Source organism: Thunnus maccoyii, chromosome 23 (genome assembly GCF_910596095.1).
Source record: "Thunnus maccoyii chromosome 23, fThuMac1.1, whole genome shotgun sequence".
Lineage (NCBI taxonomy): Eukaryota > Metazoa > Chordata > Actinopteri > Scombriformes > Scombridae > Thunnus > Thunnus maccoyii.
Genome location: NC_056555.1, coordinates 3,787,501 through 3,807,809, shown reverse-complemented (window position 1 = coordinate 3,807,809; position 20,309 = coordinate 3,787,501). Strand labels below are relative to the sequence as shown.

Genomic DNA, 20,309 nt, shown 5'->3' with positions numbered 1-20,309 from the left:
GTATAAATTGGCTGGAGGGTGGAAAAGTTGGTGTGTTGATCAAAACAAAATGCAATGTTAATGCAATGGAAAAAGACTGAAGATCTGTTTTGCAATTGTGTGTTTTCAAACCAAACTGAAAACACAAAGTTGACATATCACCACCTTGTGAAATTGATATGGCAAATGTGCTAGCGAACAATTGTCTGTTCACACATCCAGCAGACACATAGCAGCATTAGCATTCAATTACATTCATTTTTCCATCCACCTACCAAAAGCCCAGTATTCACTAGTATACTGTTTGGTGCTGGGCAGGTAGCATACAGTGGACTTGTCAGAGCCTTTTTTTGCTAGAAACAGCTGCCTGCTGCTGCTGGAAACAAGGCTGATGAGGGTGGAATATGCAGGCTGGAAAACCCAAACAGCTAAAAGAGACTAAAAAACACTGTTTGGCTGAAGGAAACTGCAGCCTGGTGAAAATTCTCTGTGGATTTGTCGTTACCACCGACTCCTTTCACATTTGATCGCAGCTTTAAACAATTTTAACCTTTTTTTGTTGTTTAGAAAAGTTATCATCATGTGCTTACCTGCAGCAGAGCAGCAGCCAGGTAGACAGACGTGAAGATGGGTGTCAGGGTGGTGTGTCCGCTCTTCATCAGGTGAATGGTGTAGAGGAAGATCAAGTGACCAGGGATCACCAAAAGGAGGAGCACCTGAGCAGATCGGTGATTGGCCCCTGAGAGAAAAAAAGAGCAAAAAGGATGTGAGATGTGTTAAAGGTGAACGTCAGGGAAGTGTTTCTTTACAGGAGAAAACAAAACTGTCTAAAACTGTACAAGTAGCCTTTCTAAAATACATGATTAAACAGTTTTGCGGCAAATTGTGCCGGTTGAATCAGCCCACCTGCTGTCCCCGGGATTCAGAGTCCTGCTGGTTTTCATTCTAGACTTCTAACAAGGAATTAATTCACATCTGGGACACTAGGAGATGGCAATTAACTGCCTAGTAGGACAGAGGACCAGAGGTACTGCAGCTCACCAGGAACAGATCTGAGTCAAACTGTGAACACTTTACAAGGTTTAAATCCTGGTTGTAATCCTGACAGCATTTCCACAGAACATAATTTCCAAGCTTACAGTGTTTTAAACACATGCACTTGTGCGAAAGCCAATTAAAATGTCTTCTCATGAGCAACCAGCATAGTATTTATAAAAGCTAAAACACTGAGTTAAAGTTCTTCATACATATCATACTGGAGTTGGACAATGTGAGATTCTATTAACAGCTTGTAGATTTACTCATACAGTACTGACCTGTACCAAAGAATGTGCGGCAGGGGTAGTAGCAGCCCTTAGCTTCATCTGGAACCTCCCCAGGAGCACAGTGGAAATGCAGGTGAGTGGAGATCCTGCTGGACTGAATGGCCACCAGGTTACCCCCGATACCTGGATATGATAGAAATGGTTCATGACATAGACCATCATGGAGCAGAGCATACTGTGAATGTCAATCATGACACATCATTGGTAAAAATGGCTGTTTCTCACTTTTAACCTGAAAATCGTTAACTGTTACTGTTTATAGGAACTACAGTAGAGCCAAGGTGAGGGATATCTTGATATATAACACGTACATGTAAAGTTTACATAAAAACATCCGTTAAATTTGGTTATCAAAGTGTAAACTTGTGTAAATGGTGTTACTGTCTCTAAATTACCTTAAACATAACTTTATAACTGCTACATATAGTAGCAGTCAAAAGTTTGGACACACTTTCTCATTCAAGGGGATGGGAAAGTGTGTCCAAACTATATACACTATATGTAATAAGCTACAATCGTACATTTACATCGGCCATGGCAATGCATCAGTCAGGCTCTGTACTACAATATGCAAAATGTCAAACGTAAATGTATAAGTAATCATATTTGTGTAAAAAGTTGTTGCCCTACAGATGATAACCTCAGTTAGGTTGCTCGTTATTAATAGGCATTTTTAACAGCCGACATTTTGACATGTATTTGCGGGGAAAGCACAGGTGTTACTTATAACATTTAAAATTACTGGATTCCATTTAGATGTTCTAGCACAGGACCCTGACTATGACATTTAATGGAACTGAGACTTTGTTAAAGGACGGGTTCACAATTTTTCAAGTCTGTCTTAAAACAACAGTCAGGAGCCAAAATGAACATTGCAACATGTTTTTCTTGCTGTAATCATTCCTCCTGTTCATACTGACCATTAGAATATCCCTTCATAATGCACTTACAATGTAAGTGATCCAGTCCTCCTTCTGTGCAAAAAATGTATTTCAGAGTTTATCTGAAACTAATATGAAGCTTCAGCGTCCAAATGAGTCAAATCAAGTAGATATCTTTCAACGTTGAAGTCTTTTTAGTGCCAAAGTCCCTCTTTTTGTTACTATACTTCCACCTGCAGCTGAACAAGGAAACACTGTCTGAGGAAACACAAAGAGGGAATTTGATGCTAAAAAGACTGTAAATGTGGCAGATATCCACTCGATATGATTAACTCAGACTGCTGAAGCCTCATATAAACTTAAGATCAAGATCAACTTTTAAATGCATTTTTGCACAAAATGACTGTGTAAACACACTGTGGATTTTGGCCTCCATCACTTACACTGAAAGCACGTTTGAAGGAGATCTTTTAATAGCCAGTATGAACAGGAGGAATGATTACAGCGAGGAAAACCTCTTTCACTGTTCATATGGACACCTGACTGTTGTTTTAAGACACAATTGAAAAATTGTGAATCTATCCTTTAATATTATTTGTTACACCTGTGCTTTTCCCAACATGTCCTCCAAATTAAACCACAACATACGTCTTTGGACCACGCCCACCAGATGATGTTTTCTGATCTGACGACATTAGCACAATTATGATATTGCCTTTTCAAAAGTTAAACCTCTTAATGATCCAACAAAGTTATGGTTAAGGTTTGATTAGGTTTAGGCACAAAAAAAAACTTTTATGAAACATCATGGTTTGGGATAACAATACTATTTTGTTAAGGTTAGGTGACCTTTATCATCATGGTTTCAGTAATAACAGCATTGCGGTTGACTATTGGTAAGAAACAGGAGACAAACTGAAGTATCCTATGTCAAGGTCTGATAAGGTCTGATGTTTTCTTGACCCATCCATTCACCCAGTCCTCCTCAATCTGTAGACTTCACACAGTTTCCTCCTTTACTCCCGGCGGACAACAGTCAGGCTGAGCATTTTTTGGGGCATTCGCTGAAATGACTAATGCTCTTGTTTTTCTTGGGAGGACCGTCTCCCTTTTCCTGTTACTGCAAGTCTAAATGTCTGCAAAGAAATAGGTCTGGTAACCTTCATTTTCCACCCTCTGGACAAACTAAATTATTAGTACCATCACTGGTATGGCTACAAATTGCTAAATCTTCAGTGGGTCCTGAGAGGAATGCCAATCTGTAGAGAAACAGTTCCCCTACCCGCTGTTTGGGACCCTCCTAAAGAGTTGTGAGTATAGCTCAACAGATATTAGATTTTTGGACGCTAACATTCCGTGTTAATGAAAAACACTAACATTGATACTGATAAAAAAAAAAAAAAGAGGCGGCAGGATTATTACTTGGGAAGAAAACAAGAAGAAACTAAAATTGGCTACATGTTTATTTTTTTGGATTCATCTTCTTTGGTCTTTTTTTCCTCTTAAATACTGGATAATTTTATCTCTTCAGGCCAAAAAGTCATTCAAACAAAACAATCTGAAAAAGAAAAAATCCCTCTTTTACTGAACTGCTTACAGCTCCCAAATGTTTTGTTTAAGGATCTCTTGCCAAAAAGTTTCTGAACAAGAGCTTTAGTCACTTTAGTCTGCATCTCATTTCCTTTCTTTCCTGAAAATTAAGCATATTTTTCCAACATACTGATGTTACCATTGTCATTTTCCTTGTTTAAAACAGGTTTAGAGTTCTATTTTCTTCATGTTAGATTTTAATTAACATCAAGCAGATGAACAGTCATGAGAATGTGGGACGCCATCTGTACTGACAAAATACAGGGCCATTTTACATTCACATGCTGTCGCGATCACACTTTCCCTTTAGCAAGTAACACACACACACTAACTTGCTGTGTTCATCCTTGAAGCCACAGTCTGGTGACTAAGCCCTGCAGGAAAGCTCACATACATACAGATATAGACAACAAAGCAGCAGACAGGTGGGCATTGAGCAGCTCAGGAGAGAAGAAAAGGTTTTTGCTAAGTGTGCCTTTATGTCTGTCACAAACTGCTCAGGGTGGAACTGAGCAACGCTGGAAAAGAAAATAGGTTTCTTTAATCAAAATCATAAAGAATGCATAATTCGATGCTTGCAGTGCAGTGGAAAACTCATTGAAGTGGTCAAGTACTGCAAACCATATAAAAAGTAAAATAATAGGCGGGGTGGGCGTCTCTGACTTCTTCCCCCGACCAAGCCTGTTATTGTGGCCAGTATATTTAATTAGACACAGCCACCACCTAAGGGTGATGTCCACTTAATTCAGTCTATTGTGGCTCTTTTGGTGCCTGGTGACATCTTACTGGAGCATTACCAGCAGTCCCACTGGGCCTGTAAACAGACATAACCTCACAATGAGTATTCACACCCGCTTGACCCTTTCTGTCCCCGTCTTTCACTTCATACTCCTGCCCTCACAACCTGATTTTGCCCGTACATCCCTCCACGCATCTGATCTGGAGCCGGTTGCACCAGCTGTTCGTAAGTTATAGACGTAAGCTAGTTATAACGGAAGTGTTAACTAGGTGCATTTCTCCACATCAATACTGGCTGCACCACACAAATTAGTTCTTAGGTAAAGATGAGTTGTTGACAGGTGGAACTAGTTTGTAAGCTAGCTGTTAGCTTGCTAATACAGTATGTGACTCATTAATAAGGGATATGGCAAACATATCTGGCCTGACACCTTATATTTCACCAAAAATTAATTATATACATATAATAACATTCAGTACCTCAACATAAAAAACATTATGCCAATAACATTAAATGCAAAATTACCAAATAATGTCAGTTAAACTGTATGAATATGGCTAATTCTAATTAGTAATAAATAATATCACTTATTGTAAAACACATTATTTCTTAAGGTGTTTCTTAAATTACTGAAACCTGATTTAGTAAATCACTAGTTTGAAATGTATGTACATTGGTTATAATTTATTAAAGTAAGAACCACTGTACTCTGTCAGCACAGACACAAAAAGTACTTTGGGGCTGAGTAAAGGTGATCCCAGATTCCATACTTTTATACTATATATATTAATGTACAAATGTTCATATTGTGCAATGTGCACAGTAGTGGCAGTTACCATACAAACACACATACACACCTATCTTGTCCATATTGTATAATGTCTACATAGTTATTTTTTGACATACATTTGAGATTTTCCAATGTAGTTGCTACTTTTTTTATGGTTTCTGGTGATTTCCCATAGACACTACTAACTTAGGTTGTACTATTGGTGTTATTTATCATCTTGAATCGGGCTGCGTGCGTTTATCCAGCACTCATCCAGTCAGCTTTAATCACACCAACGGCTGGGGCTATTTCCTCTATGACACACACCTCAGACACCGCCTAATCTTTTACAGATGAGACAGTATTTCATAAAGAGCCAATAATGTAATAAAGAGGCCTTTTTCAACAGGAGCAGATGAAAGTGTTCACAGAAATCACAATTGGTTTACTTACAAATTACTTTAATGCTAAATGCAGTTTATGGTGCAAGGTGTGCAATAAAATGCCTTTCCAAAGATCTACTAGTTTATTTTTCTATTTAGCTACATTTAGTTATAATATATATTAAGCTTTTGTTGAGCTGTTGTACTACCAGCTACCATATATTTCACTTATTCCCAACTGACTCTATTCTTATTTATGTGCATTGCAATTTTTGGACAACGGTATGCATCAATATCAAGCTGTGAGTCGTTTCAGTGTGCAGTGTTTTTAAAATAAACTGTTTACCCTTATTTTCCCATCAAACATGTCAGAATTTGAATGACTATGCCTTTGGATTGTGCACATATTTTGACTTTCTGACTTTTTGTCCTTGTCTGGGGTTTGGTGCAGGCTGGGATGAGTGGGGGGGGTGATGCCCTTACACACACAGCAGGGGGGCAGAAGTAGAGTGAAGGGAGTTTTGGGGAGATCTGGCTGATTCGGGTCACTGGGTCTGACAGGAGGAGTGAGGATGAGGAGTGTGAGGAGGTCTGGGCTGCAGAGACTACACGTGGGAGCTGCAGGGGGTCTGTGCTCCTCTCTGGGCTAGTCTGCCCAGAGGGGGGAGAAGGGAGGAGGGGCACAGGAGCTGTCTGCTGGTCACTCATCTCATCTCCCTGCCTCTCCTCCTCCTCCTCCTCTCTTTCATTTCTTTTTTATTTATTTGAATGGATGTGATGTGAACATGCAGATAAAATATAATGAAAGAAAAACATGGAAAGAGGAGGAAAAAATGACTTACTGGTAGAAGTAAGATGTAAAATAGGCGGACGCCTTATCTCAAAACAAACAACAGTAGAGAGAAAAAACGGCAAATATGCCAAGATGACAAGCAAAGATTAAAGAGTCAGCTGTATCTGAACACTGTCTAGAGGAAAAATACAAGATGCATAACATAATATGATATCTGCAGGTCTCTGAAGTCAGATGAAAAGCTTTTTATGACCTTCATAATGACACCTGAATTTAAAACACAAAAGTATTTCTGGAAAACTAGTCACACAAAGCTGGCTATCACTACATCACTACATTTAAATATGACATGTCAAGGACTAGGCCTATGTTATCTTGTGAATATAAATGAAACAAGCAAATCACATCGACTTATTTCATATATTTGTTTAGCTGGAATTAAAGTCAAATATCTAGAATAATCATTAGTTACTGTTTAACAACTAAAGATGGATCCAATCCAATGTTTTTGTCTTTTTTTTTGAGCTCAGACATACTTGAATTTCAATGTAGATTTAATATCTCTGCCAGAATGCAAAGTATACATGAAACGCCCAGAGGATGTCCCGCCCATAACTCAACAAAATAATGATTGGCTAAGACAACAGTCAATTCAAATCCATGCCTACATTGACTTGCCTACTGACATTACACAGGCATTCGTTACAGCTACTAAAAGGCTCTGGCAGGGGGGAGTCGCTAATTCAACCAGATGCCATCGGAAGAAAATTTAAAAATGTAAAAATATTCATTAGGAGTACAAAAATTCTCTCTTAGGCCTTCAGTGAATACCATGAAGGCCCAGAGGTTTCCCTTCTGGAACAAGTACAATGGAAAATTAACTAGCAGACACTTCTTCAATGCTTGATTTAAACACATTTCAATACCTTTCAAGACTTTAAATATTAATACATTGGAAGCATCCGCAGATACCTTCCATTGCAGGAGAAATGACATCAAATAGCCCTTAAGCATTGAAATGAAACAATGTGAAATAATGGAGGTCAGTGTAGTAAAAAGAAGAAGTTCTCCCTCCACCTTTCATTTAACCTGTCTTTTCTTATCCAGCTCTTCACATCTCCTTCTCCACTATTTCTAATCAAACGTCCACACACCATCTATTCAGTTTCTGTTCCGTATGCCCTTTGTTGAATCGTATTTTTTGTATTAGGACGGGAAACAGCGATCATTTTAATCAGCTGAAAATACACGAAGGAAACCGCTTCACTGTTTCCTCAACCGCGAATTAAACGTTGTTAATCAGAGACGGTTAAAAAAGATTGCCAAGACGTGGATCTTTCAGACGCGAAAAAAAAAAAAAAAAAAACATCCTCGCTCTCACAAACAGACACACGCTCAATTCCCCAGCTGTCCGGTGCCTGAGATACGTCTGGACGGAAAACCAATTAGAGTCAGAATCGCCTTCCATCTCGTTAAATGTCTCTCATTAATGCCATTTAATTAAAAGCTTATCTTTTGTTGTGGAGGTGCCAGGGTCCTGGCAACCGAGGCTGAGCCCGTTAGCGGTGGGAGATGGGTGGCGGGAGGAAATGGAAGAAGACCAGTTTTATGAAGTGGAGACGGATAGACTGCTGCTGAATGCCTAAACCAGTCTCATTAGGTAACTTATTTATGCTGATGAGCATTTAGAGTTATTTTTGGGTAACCTTCATTTATCCAGGGACGGTTGACTGAGCTTTTTTCTGTTTTCACATTTATATGCATTCACACCTGGGAGCTGCACAGCACAAGACAAATAGACTCTATGAAGTGTCATCCATCTTGTGTATAATCACTTTGTCTCTATCTCAGCCCGAAGGGTCAAAGACTGCATTAATTATAGAACAGAGAAGGGGAGCAGAGTGGTGGCTGAACGGTTACTGCACAAGCCACATAGCTGCCACGTCTCTGGTTCGATTCCAGCCAGTTTGACCTTTGTTGCGTGTCGTAGCCCTCTCTCTCTCCTCTTGTTTCCTGTCTGCCGCTTCACTATCCTCTATCTGATAAAGGCAAGCTACACTCCTAAGATACAGATATGTACAGTGGAATAATGGATTGGAATTTCAAGAATGAAGGATAAACTCAGATATATATTTCAAATTTGTTCACTCTGAATGTGAGCAACTCATCTTTCTTTCTTCTCTTTCTCCATACTCTACGTGTTTAGTAGAGCGATGCCACTTGAGATTGTATTTCACTTTCTCCTTGCAGACGAGACAGGAAACTGACATAATAAACTCCACTCAAAAAGAATCAACTGCCCAACTCTTAAAACTGTCTGTGCTTCAAGTCAACCTTTCTGTTTAGAAAGGGGGAGCGTTTTGGTGTCAGGTGCACACTGGTAAATCAGAGTGCTGTTGCAAATGTATTTATGTTTAGAGGTTGCATAGATGAGTGCAGCTTGTTTGTTAAATGTGAAGCTTTTTTAAAAAGGAACTTTTATATTCCTATTTTGGAGCCACTTACTCCTATTTTGACTTATTTAACACTAGAGAAAAAGCAAAAGAATTGTTCTATATTATATTATTTGTAGGTGGGTGTGGTGGCCAAACCACATGTCAACACCGAGTTCCTCCCCTGGCCAAAAGAAGCGGCGCCAGTAAAGATGGCCTCTTATATTATGGCAGGCATGAAGAGGGAGAGGCTAACTGGGTGTGCCAGAGGGGAGTCTGCTTTTTGGGATCCAGTTAAATTTGATTATTTTGGGAATTAATGTTATGTTGTTTTTCTTGGTTCGACAGTTGGACTTGTGTAAATAGTGTCTTGATTTCAATCTCTGTTTGTATTAAGGTTAATGTTGTGATATACAGTAAATTGGTTAATCATGCCCCAGTTGCGTGTCTGTGTAGGCGAGCCTTTGTGTATATAAACCCTCCCTTTCTATCATTTGTTAGGTCAGTTATGTTGAGTTACCGTTTTTTGATTTATACACCCGGAGTCCTTGAGCCTTACTGCTTTGTCCCTGACACCGAATGTTAGAATCAACTGGGTTACGCTTTACTCATGAAATTGTCTTGCAGGCTGGAAGAGCCCTGTTCTAGATGCTTAAAAGAGTGAGACCTGTACAACATAATCAAGCTGTGAATACAGTCATCCACAGCACACAAGAACATAATGAGATTCATGTTAAAATACATACGAGTATTTGATGTGAACTGACTTGAATTCACCTTGAGAGGTAACCTTGGACAATCTTAGCTGCCTCCTTGTAGTGCTTCAGGCGGTATGAGAACACAGGCCATGTTGGTTTTGCTTTCTGAACATATTTAGATTGAAATGATTGGAATAAATGAGTGGAGGTACATAATGAATGCAGATGCTTTCTGCACTTCCACCGAGGAGAAATGGGATGTGGGATTAGAGCAATCTAACTCCACATGCGGTGAGGTCTTTTTATACATATGTACAGCTCTTCTCTTAATCCCCCCCGGATTTAAAAAGCTATTATATTCAAACCTCTGGTCAAGTCTTTGACCAGATTCTCCTTGTGTGTTTGTGTCCTCGGGGGCAAACTCCTGCAAATGAAGGCAGCGACACCTTGATGTCAGTCAGAGTGAAGGAAGAAGCGGTGCCAATACTATGACTCACCGTTGATAACCGGCGTGTACACCACGATGCCAGCCAGATTTGGGTCAGACACCGTTTTGTCCAGGATGAGTCCTCCGATGCTGCAGAACACAACATAATTAGATCATTAACTGGTATTACAGTGTGTGTGTCTGTGTGAGAGATGGAGAGGGAGACAAAAAGGGACACGGAATGAGAAAGAGAGAGCACTGTCTTCATATAAATGATGTCCAAAGTGAGTTTGTGTGCCTTTCTCTAAACACCACTAAAAAATACTTCATCAGCTGCACTGAATGAGGGAGAGCGAGAGAAAGAATGAAAGACTTTTCAATTGTTTTCAGCTTAAGCCGTCCAGAGCCAATATTTGTATTTTCTCACTTCTCCATTAAAGCCTGAGAAAAGTGGTTTCACCTGAGTGTTGAGAAAAAAAAAAAGAGTGCTTGAGAGAGTGAGTGAGAGCGAGGGAGACAATCGTTCCCTTTCCCACCGGCTGTATTTGTGAGGCTGCCAGGCTCAAGGGGACCCGAGGGTGTATGTGCTCGGGTGCTGCAATTTGTTTAGGGGATGAGTCATCAAGCAAACCAGACACTGGCAGTCGCAGACGCAGAATAGCTGTTCTTTCCCCTTTGAAGACTAAACACACACAAACACAGCTACATACACAAACACACACACATACACACACACACACACACCTGCTGATGACCATGGCAGTGATGACTGGCTCCCATCCGGAGTAGAGCAGGGTGCGGCTGGCTGGGTGCTTGGAGGAGACGACGATCCACAGAGGAGTCAGACACATGAAGAAAGCGCAAACCAGTGACGACACGTACGGATAGGAATCTGGGGGAAGAGGAGGAGACGCGTTCATTTTTCCTACTTCATGTTTCGGGAAGCTGGAGTCTTGGACAGGGCTTAAGTACTTTGGCTACCATTTGAAAATGTTCTTTTTTTTTTTTTGACCTAACACAAAACACAAGCTGCCATAGAAAAACTTGCTCCATGCAATACCGTCTAAAAATCAGAAAAGTTTTCTAATTAGGTCAGGAGATATCTGATCTTAAAATAATTAAACAAGGCTGAGGATCTGACCGAGCATTCAATGCCACATTTCATTACTTGATGGCTTTAATTATTCAAGGACATAGCTGGATTTACCTACAAGGGGGCCCTTGGGCAAAACTGAGCTGAGGGTACCCAGTGACCCCCATTGTTCCCACTCTTGGCAGATTAGTGTATACAAGTAGAGGAATAAACATGACATCTTAATTATATTTTGCCCAGAGCAAAGAGAACCACCAGCACTCCTTTCCTGGAATACCACCACGATGCAAGTTTTTGTTATTTTGTGTGGTCTTACAACTAGGTTTTTACACAACTATGTTTTTGGACCTTAACAGAAAAGGTCATTTCAGGTGATATTGTGCTTCACAAATAGTCTACAAACCAGGGTCTGAGACACTGGCTTATCCCCTTTCACACGTGTAGTCTATCCCTGAAATATTCAGGAACATTTCCTGCATGGCATCATGTGTGAATTGAGATTGATATTCAGGGAAATCTGTACCACCAGTTTCCCACCTCAAGACCTCGTAACATTTCAGGGAAAATGCTGGTACGGCTGTGTTGTGAATGCAAGCAGTAACATTGCAGGGACAAGCACATAAAGGGTTACATCCGTCTGATGAAAGACGCTTTCACATGGAGTGAGTGAACCAATCACAAGACTTGACGTGTGGGTGACATACGGCAAGTTGGGCGGTGCTTGGTTTTGGCTTGTCTGTTTTCAACATGGCGGCCGCATCTCAAACTCTCTCATATTAAAATATGTTTCTGAAGACATTTGAGGGGAGAAATAGGCAATGCAGTAAAATAATCTTGATTCATATTTGATCAGGACTGCCTAGTTTGAAAGTTTGATCTGAGTTTTGGGAGTTTCGCCCTCTTCTTCTGTTGAGATTTATGGCGGTTGGCATCCATAAGCGTTGCATAACCACCATCTGCTGAACTGTCCCTTGCCCCATCTATTCCCGCATTGCCATGGCATGTGTGAAAAGGTGCAAGACAGAAATGTTCCTGAATGTAGCTGCATGTGTGAATAGTGAAAATCACTAGCGGTTCCTGAAAGGTTATACCAGTAATTTACCGTGAACTATGTGTGAAAGAGGCTTTAGTTGCCCACTTTACCTGCCTGGTAATCCAGCCTTGGCTACATTTCTGTGAATTCACACTAACCAAAATGTGAGTTTTCTTAAACAAAGCAAGTCTATTCATAAAATATAACATCCATAGAAAAGGGGTCAACTCTGCCACTTCTCTTAGTGTAGAGGTTCTCTCAGTTCCACAGTAAGGTTGCTCTCAGTAGCTTTTAAGAGGAAACTCTTTACTAGAAATGTTGAGCACTAGGAGGACTCCTAGAGTTAAAATAAGATACTTTGTGAGTACAGCTGCAAATCATGAATCAAAATGTCCTTGGCTCAAGTTCCCCTTTAAATCTTTGAATCTCTCTCTTGTTTATTGTCATCTTTTTACTGTCTGTCTAAAATAAGTGCACAAAAATGCCCAAAAATCCACATAAAAGATAACCGTCAGCAATTCAACTGCCATCATCGTATTAAATGTCTCATTGTCTGTGACTGTATTCTACAAAAGTCCTTCTATATGTAATGCTAAGATTTTTTTACAGACTTATAGGACATAAAAGCTGGGTAAATTCTCTGAAAGGGAAAGGTTTTTTACCTCCTTTCTATTTCCTGAGCCTGAGATACAGACAAACAAAAGGAAAGGAGATTTGTTTTCTGGAACTACTTTCTCTCTCAACATTTAGATGATGCAAAAATAATTTTTTCCATAACATCATGACATTTTCCATTGAAGTTAAAGAAAAGTAGTTAGGAAACAAAAAAGGATCTGACTTGTTAACCTACCAGCTTTACTGTCCAATCCACCTAACCAGTGTATGTTTTTTAAAAAGTGTAGCAGAGAGAGGAAACACACACCAACACAAGTAAGGTTTCTCTCACTCTCTCTTTACCACCATACCACTCTGTTCCAACTACAATATAGCACAACACAACTATTTTGAAAGGGTAATTAGGGTAAAGCACCTGCTTAGAGCCACCACCAGATGTTTCCAGCAGGATTATGTTCCAAGTACTAAATAACTGTCATTAGGAAACAGTCCTAGATTTATTATCTGGATAGTCTCGTAGCTAGAGAACAGAAAGGGCCTACTGTTCAGTTCAGGGTATAATGGGCTCTAGCAGTCCTAAAATATAAAGCTGAGGCAGGTATATTGAGGCTGAGACTGTTGTCCCACAGTAGCACACGTGCCTCTGGAGCAAAGTACCAGACATGGACAGGGAAGGTAAAAGTGGTTGAGTTAAACATGCACAGAGCAACCTGCCCATCAGCCATGCTCCCATTAAGGTCTACAGGTTAAACAGTTTACATGAACCTCTGACACCCTGCCATTGTTGCCTGCTGCAGTGAATAAACCAACGAACAAACAATATATTCCTGTTGATCTCTGGTGGAATACATTTTGCTATAATGCTCTGAAAGGAGAAAGGAACAGTGTGGCTGCCAACTATCTCCTTTAGCTGAGAAATGGAAAGATGCTGCTAATGCACAAGAAAGAAATGATGATCCCGATAGTGATGATAAGTACCTTCTTGTTTCCATGCTTTATGATGACAGAAGTGCACCCAAAACCCTGCATGAGTTAGCAAATGTAAACAACCATAAGTGAAAGGTGTATGATATTTCTCTGCAAAGTAAGTCTGTTTAATAACGCATCTAAAGCAGTTTAAACCAGGAACTGACAGGGTCACAATCACTTGTCAGGGTTTAAACCATGTTACTACACAAGTTGATCATGTTTCTTGATAGGATATGTACAAAATAAATCAATAACATTCTTTTGGGTTGTATCACTATTAACAATTATTCCTTGTATGCGTTATTGATTTAACTTACTGAAGAGTTATTTCAGGCCTCCAAGGTTCCAAATGTTAAAGTCCTATTCATTTTTGTACATAGATGATGTTAGATGACTGATGAGGAGCTCCTCCGAGGCTTATATGGAAATGAAACCCTACTGGCTGAATCATCAGTACAAGGTGAGCAAATGATATGAATATCCATCAAAAAGTCAGGTAAAGCCTGAGTCCATAGAAAAATATGGAGAAATGTCAACTACCATTCTAAAGAATTGTAAAACATCCAATCATTGAGCTTAATGCTGCACTCCTCGGTATGTTTTTGTATTAACAATGGGTCAAATGACTATGAGTAATGTGAAAGGGGCTGCTCATAGTGACATACCAACACAGAATTCCCCTCAGCTCTACAAGCATTTCAGATCATTATTATGGTTTTATGGCAGAAAACCTTACTGTCTTGATTCAGTCCCACTGATCTCATTAGGGTTGTTTCCAGCTGCAGTAGGCAGCTGTTTTCATAGAAAAAAAGCTCTGATATAGCCATTACACACTGCCTGCCCAGCAACAAATGGCAGACCAAGTTAGAGACTAGCCGGTTAAAATAGAGGAGCACTTAGCAGCTAAAGGGCCAGATATATTTCTCAGCAGCTGGTGGAGACCAAAAAGACCACAAGGGATTACTGGACTTACATTCGTCAGGTGGCCGGACACACGACTTCAAAAGAGTCTAACGTCGCTGCATGTCTGCAGGATGCCTAAATGTGCAACTGTTTTCTGAAACGTTTTGTGTTAAATCTACTCACATCCTTTATTCCTGACATTTTACTCTAGAGCTGTTGTGATTTCTGGCACGGCTTTCTGCCAGTTTGTGGCAGCACGTCATGAATCTGTAAATTTAAAAAAATACTACAATATATTGTAGATGATGTCCCACCTAACTGTTATTGTGGGAATCATATCATAATAGTGTGATATTTGATTTGCCCATTGTGTAGGTGTAAATGCAGCCAGTGTTTCAGTATCTGAAACCAACACTAATGTACTAATTTAACTCCCTACCAGCCATTTCACTGACTACATCATGGACTCATTTCTCCTGTAGACTTCCCTGAAATGGTTCAGTGTTGCCACATCAACACAAGCACACTTGAAAAGACATACTGTGCATGCTCAGAAGCTCCGGGCCGGATTTCTTGGTGTTTGTGCTTCATCTCATGCTCTCATTATCCCTGCTTTAATCTATTGTTGAGCTCTCTCGGTAATGCAATCTATAACAATCTTGTTGTTTGGAAGCACTGTATAAATATACTTGACTGGACTTGGCTCCTGCAAGCTACTATGTCTCGCCAGTGTCTCATCTCTACTCAGCTGGTTTGCCTGAAAATTAGAAGTATTAGGGGCATTAAGTTTTTATATGTATATGGTAAATGGCAAATGGACTGCACTTATATAGCGCCTTTCTACCTTAACAGACAAAGCACTTTTGCCTCTCATTTACCCCTTCACACACACACTTACACACCGATGGCATTGGAGCTGCCATGCAAGGTGCTGGCCTCACCATCTTATCATCTACTTGCATAGATAATCACATGATTTAAATTCTGTTTAGTTGAGAGTAAACTGGCCACTAGTTCCAGTTTCGCAGGAGAGTGTCGGCATGGCTGGGTTCAAGAACAACAGAGCCACTGTCCTGAAATTGACACAGCCAGACAGCCTCACAGCTCTGCCTTGCCATGGAAATATGAAATCTAAGTGTGTTTAATAAATTTAGCTCACGGCATTAAAAAGGATCTATTATACTCATTTCCAGCTCTATATTTTTATTCTGGGAATGCACTAGAGTAGCTTTGCATGATTCACAGTTCAAAAAACTTATACTGTCCCTTTATGCAGCCCCTCAGTTCAGCCTCTGTCTCTAACAGGCAGTCTTAGCTCCTGCCTCTTTAACGCTCCCTTTCTGATGAGCCCACTCTGTTCTGATTGGCCAGCTTTCTGGAAGCCTGCTGAGGGGCAGCCGTATCAGAGTCATGTTAAGTTACCATTGATGTAAACCCAACATTTCCTGTTTAACTGCTTCATATTAAAAGTTTTTAAAATTACTAAAAAACAGGAGACTTTTATGGTGAAGAATCTACAGGAGATGAAACATTTTCTTCATTGAATTACCAGAGCTCCATTAGCTGCGCTAAAAACCAGTCGACACAACAAGATATGGAAATACTTGAAGTTCTTTGCTCAGTGGATCAGTTAGAAATAATGCAGGGAGGACTAGTACAAGCAGAAACAGCAACAGTGATGATGATGTCTGATGAAGAGCTGAAGACAACCAGCACACCTCCAACAGGTAAACTACTTATTTACTTTGCCCTGCTGTGTAATGGAAAACACTCACAGCGCGCCAGCTCGACTCCAGTCATGGCTCAGCATGATACCCTCAAAACAATGGAAAAATGCCATAATGTTAGCGGAGCAGTGTACTCACACGCTGTGTGTGGAGCAGAAAAGTAGAAAAAAACGTTGAAAACCAAGGATTGAGAGCAGTCTGAAGCCAGTGTTTTCTCCTCACAGGTATTACTTCTACATATGTTCATTTACCTCATTGACACTTTGGCCATGTTTAATATCAACATCCAACGTTGTAACATTATATATATATGACTGAAAATAAGGAAAAGCATAATAGGTCCCCTTTAAACTGCTCCTTTCATACTGGTTAACATCTATGCCATACAATTAGATCTGACAGGATTAGTTAGTATGAGATGTTTGCCAGAGGAAACAGCTTCCAGTGTTCGTTGTATTAAGTCATACAAGGTGGCACAACACAGGTCTGGGTGTGACATGAATTAAACATGTGGAATGTGTGGTGAGAGGAAAAGAGACGGTCTGTTCTGCAACTGGAGTAGCACAGCTACAAAGTGATGCAGGAGGGACCTCTACTGGCTGACTGAGGGAAGTGCCTCGCTACAGAGAAACATGAGAAGGAAAGCATCTGAGATTCACAAACATTACTAACCAAGAGAAGAGGGACCATGTAAACAAATGTTTAGCAAGACTGTGAAACTGAGTATTCAAAATATATTATAACTGGAAACTATGGAGGAATGGTACATAATGTCAGCAACATCAATCATTATTACATACACTGTACATACATGTCCAATGAAGGAAGAAATTTAGACTGATCGGTCATGTTTAGGAATGGATATTGAACTTTTTTGGTACCTACTGAACTGTGACCGGAGCACTCAGGGCCAAATCTACTAAGAAGGTGCAGCACAAATGTGTGTTTCACCAGAACAGGAAGTAAATGCAGTCAAAAGCATTAAATAAAGATAGAACAGTGCACTTGCAGCCTGTAGTGATTTTTCAATAAATTGATCATCAAGTTCAAGTTTAATGAACAAAATCTACAACTACCGGCACTCTGTCCATTTGATGGTCCCTGATGTTCACTAATAATTACTTCTATATTTTTCTTTTCTTAGTTATGGCTCTAAATTTGAATGAGTTTATGTATTTGTTGATAACTTATTAAATGCAGCTCTCTGGACATTTTTGTGGTGTGACAACTCTATGGCCGATGTCATTAAGATTTCTGCAGGATTAAGGTTAAGTCACATTTCTTTTCTAACCACAACCTTCCTTATGACTCATCACCCATCTGCACCATGTTTACAGCTGCTTTTCACTTAATGCCACAAATGGCATCACATTAGCAAATTCATCAGCATACACAATCAACTTCTCAACATGTCACCTCCTTTTAATTGTGTGATCTCACATCAAATCAAGCGGACCTTGCAACCACTAAGACGAATGACAACGCTAACTATGAGTCTGATACCACTGCTTGATAAATACAAACGTATATACACAAACTCAGATTCATAGTCTTGCTTCCTTATTCTTTGATCAGATAATCAGTTTTAAAACAAAATTTAGCTCATTTATTTATAATGTATTTTATTAAGGCAAAGGTCTTTAAATGGCGTTTTTGTTTGTTTAATAGTTGCCAGAAGAGCCTGACAGGAAACATGGGAGAGTGTGAGAGAGAGCAACATGCAACAAAGGCACCCTGCTGGAACTGAACTAGGGGGGTTGTGATTTGCATTGTGTGAACTTTAGGCAAAGGGGATACCCTTTAACATTTAACATTTGAGAACTTCTTTGATGATCATTTGTAGAGAATGTTTAAGGTAAGTAAGGTAATGAAAGGTATTGTTTTGTTATCTGTACTGAAACTGTTGTATTGTATGTGCATTAATAAGCTCTAGTTGTGTTACACTATATCACTTTAGCTGTTTGATATAAAACACAAACTAACAAGGATCACATCTATCTCAATGTCTTCAGTGTATTTCATCTGATTACATCATTTAGCCTTACTTTATGACTTATTCGCAACTGGTCTTGTATGCATGCTCTGCAATGTCCAAGGAATGATGAATAATATCTTTCAGTGACATGCTGATTTATTCTTTTACAGTGATGATTTAAAATCTACATAAATCCCTCTGCTTCCTGCTGGCCCTCCACGATGTCACCCCAGGTGTGTTTCTTTTCTAAATGGTTAAATACTGTATGCATACATGCAGCCACATCTTCACCTGTGATTATGAGAGCCTTCCTAAGGTGCTAGTTAAAAGATGTAGTAGTTATTCACTTACCCAGGCACTTATAGAGGCCTTGGCTTATCCAGGCCAGGATCGCCAAGGTTATGAGGTCACCAAAACTGGCCGCGATGGGTGTTGCAACGTTGTCTGGGTTGATGCCTGTCTTCTTTGAACCCACAATCACACCCACCATGATGATACCTGAGCATGACACGAGGAGAAGAGAGCACTTCAGCAACCATAAGTAGCTTTTAGACATCATCATAAACACGCACCGTCAGCAAGAAATAAGTGCTCTGGTAAGCATAACTCTTTTCTTTATTTAACATGTGATTATGGGAGATCAGTTACAATGATAGTCTGGACAGACGTGACCCAGCTTCTCCACATGGACAGTATTAACAGTTTATTTTAAACAGTGGAACTCAGCTGCTAGCGTGCGTGTGTGTGTGTTTACCCTGCAGCAGGGAGGCTATGAAGGCCGTGGCCACGCTGCTGGAGCAGAGCAACACAGCATGGTTTAACTGGAACTTCCCCTCAGGGATCCAACCAAGAACCACGGCCGCTACAGCTGCCAGGAAACCCACCACAGTGGCTTGAACCTGGAAGGAGAGGGAGGGAGATAAAGGGGGAAATAACAGGAAGCAGAATTAACCCAAGCAGCTTTTATTGTGGTGCTCTTTTAATGATTAGAAAAAACAGTAGAGCGATTAATAAAAGGCTTACTTTTTATAGGTATGCTTCCACATATACATGATTGTGAAATAATGTAAGTACAAGCATGACAAGGTAGGCTTTTCTATTACATAACACTTCCGGCTGACAGATGTTATTGTGAAACTACCAGCTAATCAAAGTACTGTGATGTTGCATGTGTTATGGTATGCTTATCAGTGTGTGGGTAGATGATTAAAAGAGCCTGTTCTCAGTCTTACTACACAAACAGAGATCAATATAGCAGTGAACGCCCACCTGGCCTCAACCAATTACCACACTTGTTATGTGTATCAAGAATGTACAACATGCCATATAACACCCATAGTTTTACAATAAAGATGACAATGATATGAAGTGAGATTTTAGTCATATATCAAATATAATTTAACTGTTTGAAACAAATCAGTAAACATACCTCTAAAAACCACAAGAGGGAAACTTAATCAGGTATATTTTGTGTAGAAGCTAATAATAATAGAAACGCTTGACTAGTTCAAGCAATCAGTGTTGTATTTCTTGTTATTTTATAATGAAAAGGCAATATGGATGTGCATGTGAGTGGATGTTTCAAGGTAGAAACTGTGTGTGTGTGTGATTACCTGCTTCAGTGCCAGGTTTCCTATGATTAGATTCCACTTCTCTATGGGAGAATCCATCTTACCCACATTCACCTGTGTTGAGAAGTAGAAGAGCCAAAAGTAAGTGGACAAACTATCATGAAGTTAAAGGAGTACTCCAGCCATTTAGTAGCACTTTCATCCATACAGTTGGAGGAGGTGAGAGTCAGATTTTAATAAAAAAAAGACTGGTCAAATTTGAAACAGCAGAGTCCGAGATATCCTGGCTTTTAATCCTGCTTTTTCCCATAATGCAGCTTGATAACATCTTTGGTTAGACCCTTCCTGCCTTCTAAGCACGCACTTTACTCGAACTCCACACCCTTAGTTTACAAAACAGGCTTGAA

At 39.9% G+C, this 20,309-nt stretch overlaps 1 protein-coding gene across 4 annotated transcripts in view; it reads right to left on the bottom strand.

The window, feature by feature from the left end:
* slc41a2b (solute carrier family 41 member 2b) overlaps window positions 1–20,309 on the bottom strand; it is a 43,247-nt gene that overhangs the window by 17,257 nt on the left and 5,681 nt on the right. For all 4 annotated transcript variants that reach the window (XM_042403205.1, XM_042403207.1, XM_042403204.1 and 1 more), the window contains exons 4-10: window positions 19,945–20,016; window positions 19,086–19,230; window positions 18,683–18,829; window positions 10,761–10,908; window positions 10,087–10,166; window positions 1,296–1,427; window positions 570–718 (exon numbers count right to left, since the gene is read on the bottom strand). In XM_042403205.1, the coding sequence (XP_042259139.1) occupies window positions 570–718; window positions 1,296–1,427; window positions 10,087–10,166; window positions 10,761–10,908; window positions 18,683–18,829; window positions 19,086–19,230; window positions 19,945–20,016 (873 nt within the window). The remainder of the gene's footprint in view (window positions 1–569; window positions 719–1,295; window positions 1,428–10,086; window positions 10,167–10,760; window positions 10,909–18,682; window positions 18,830–19,085; window positions 19,231–19,944; window positions 20,017–20,309) is intronic.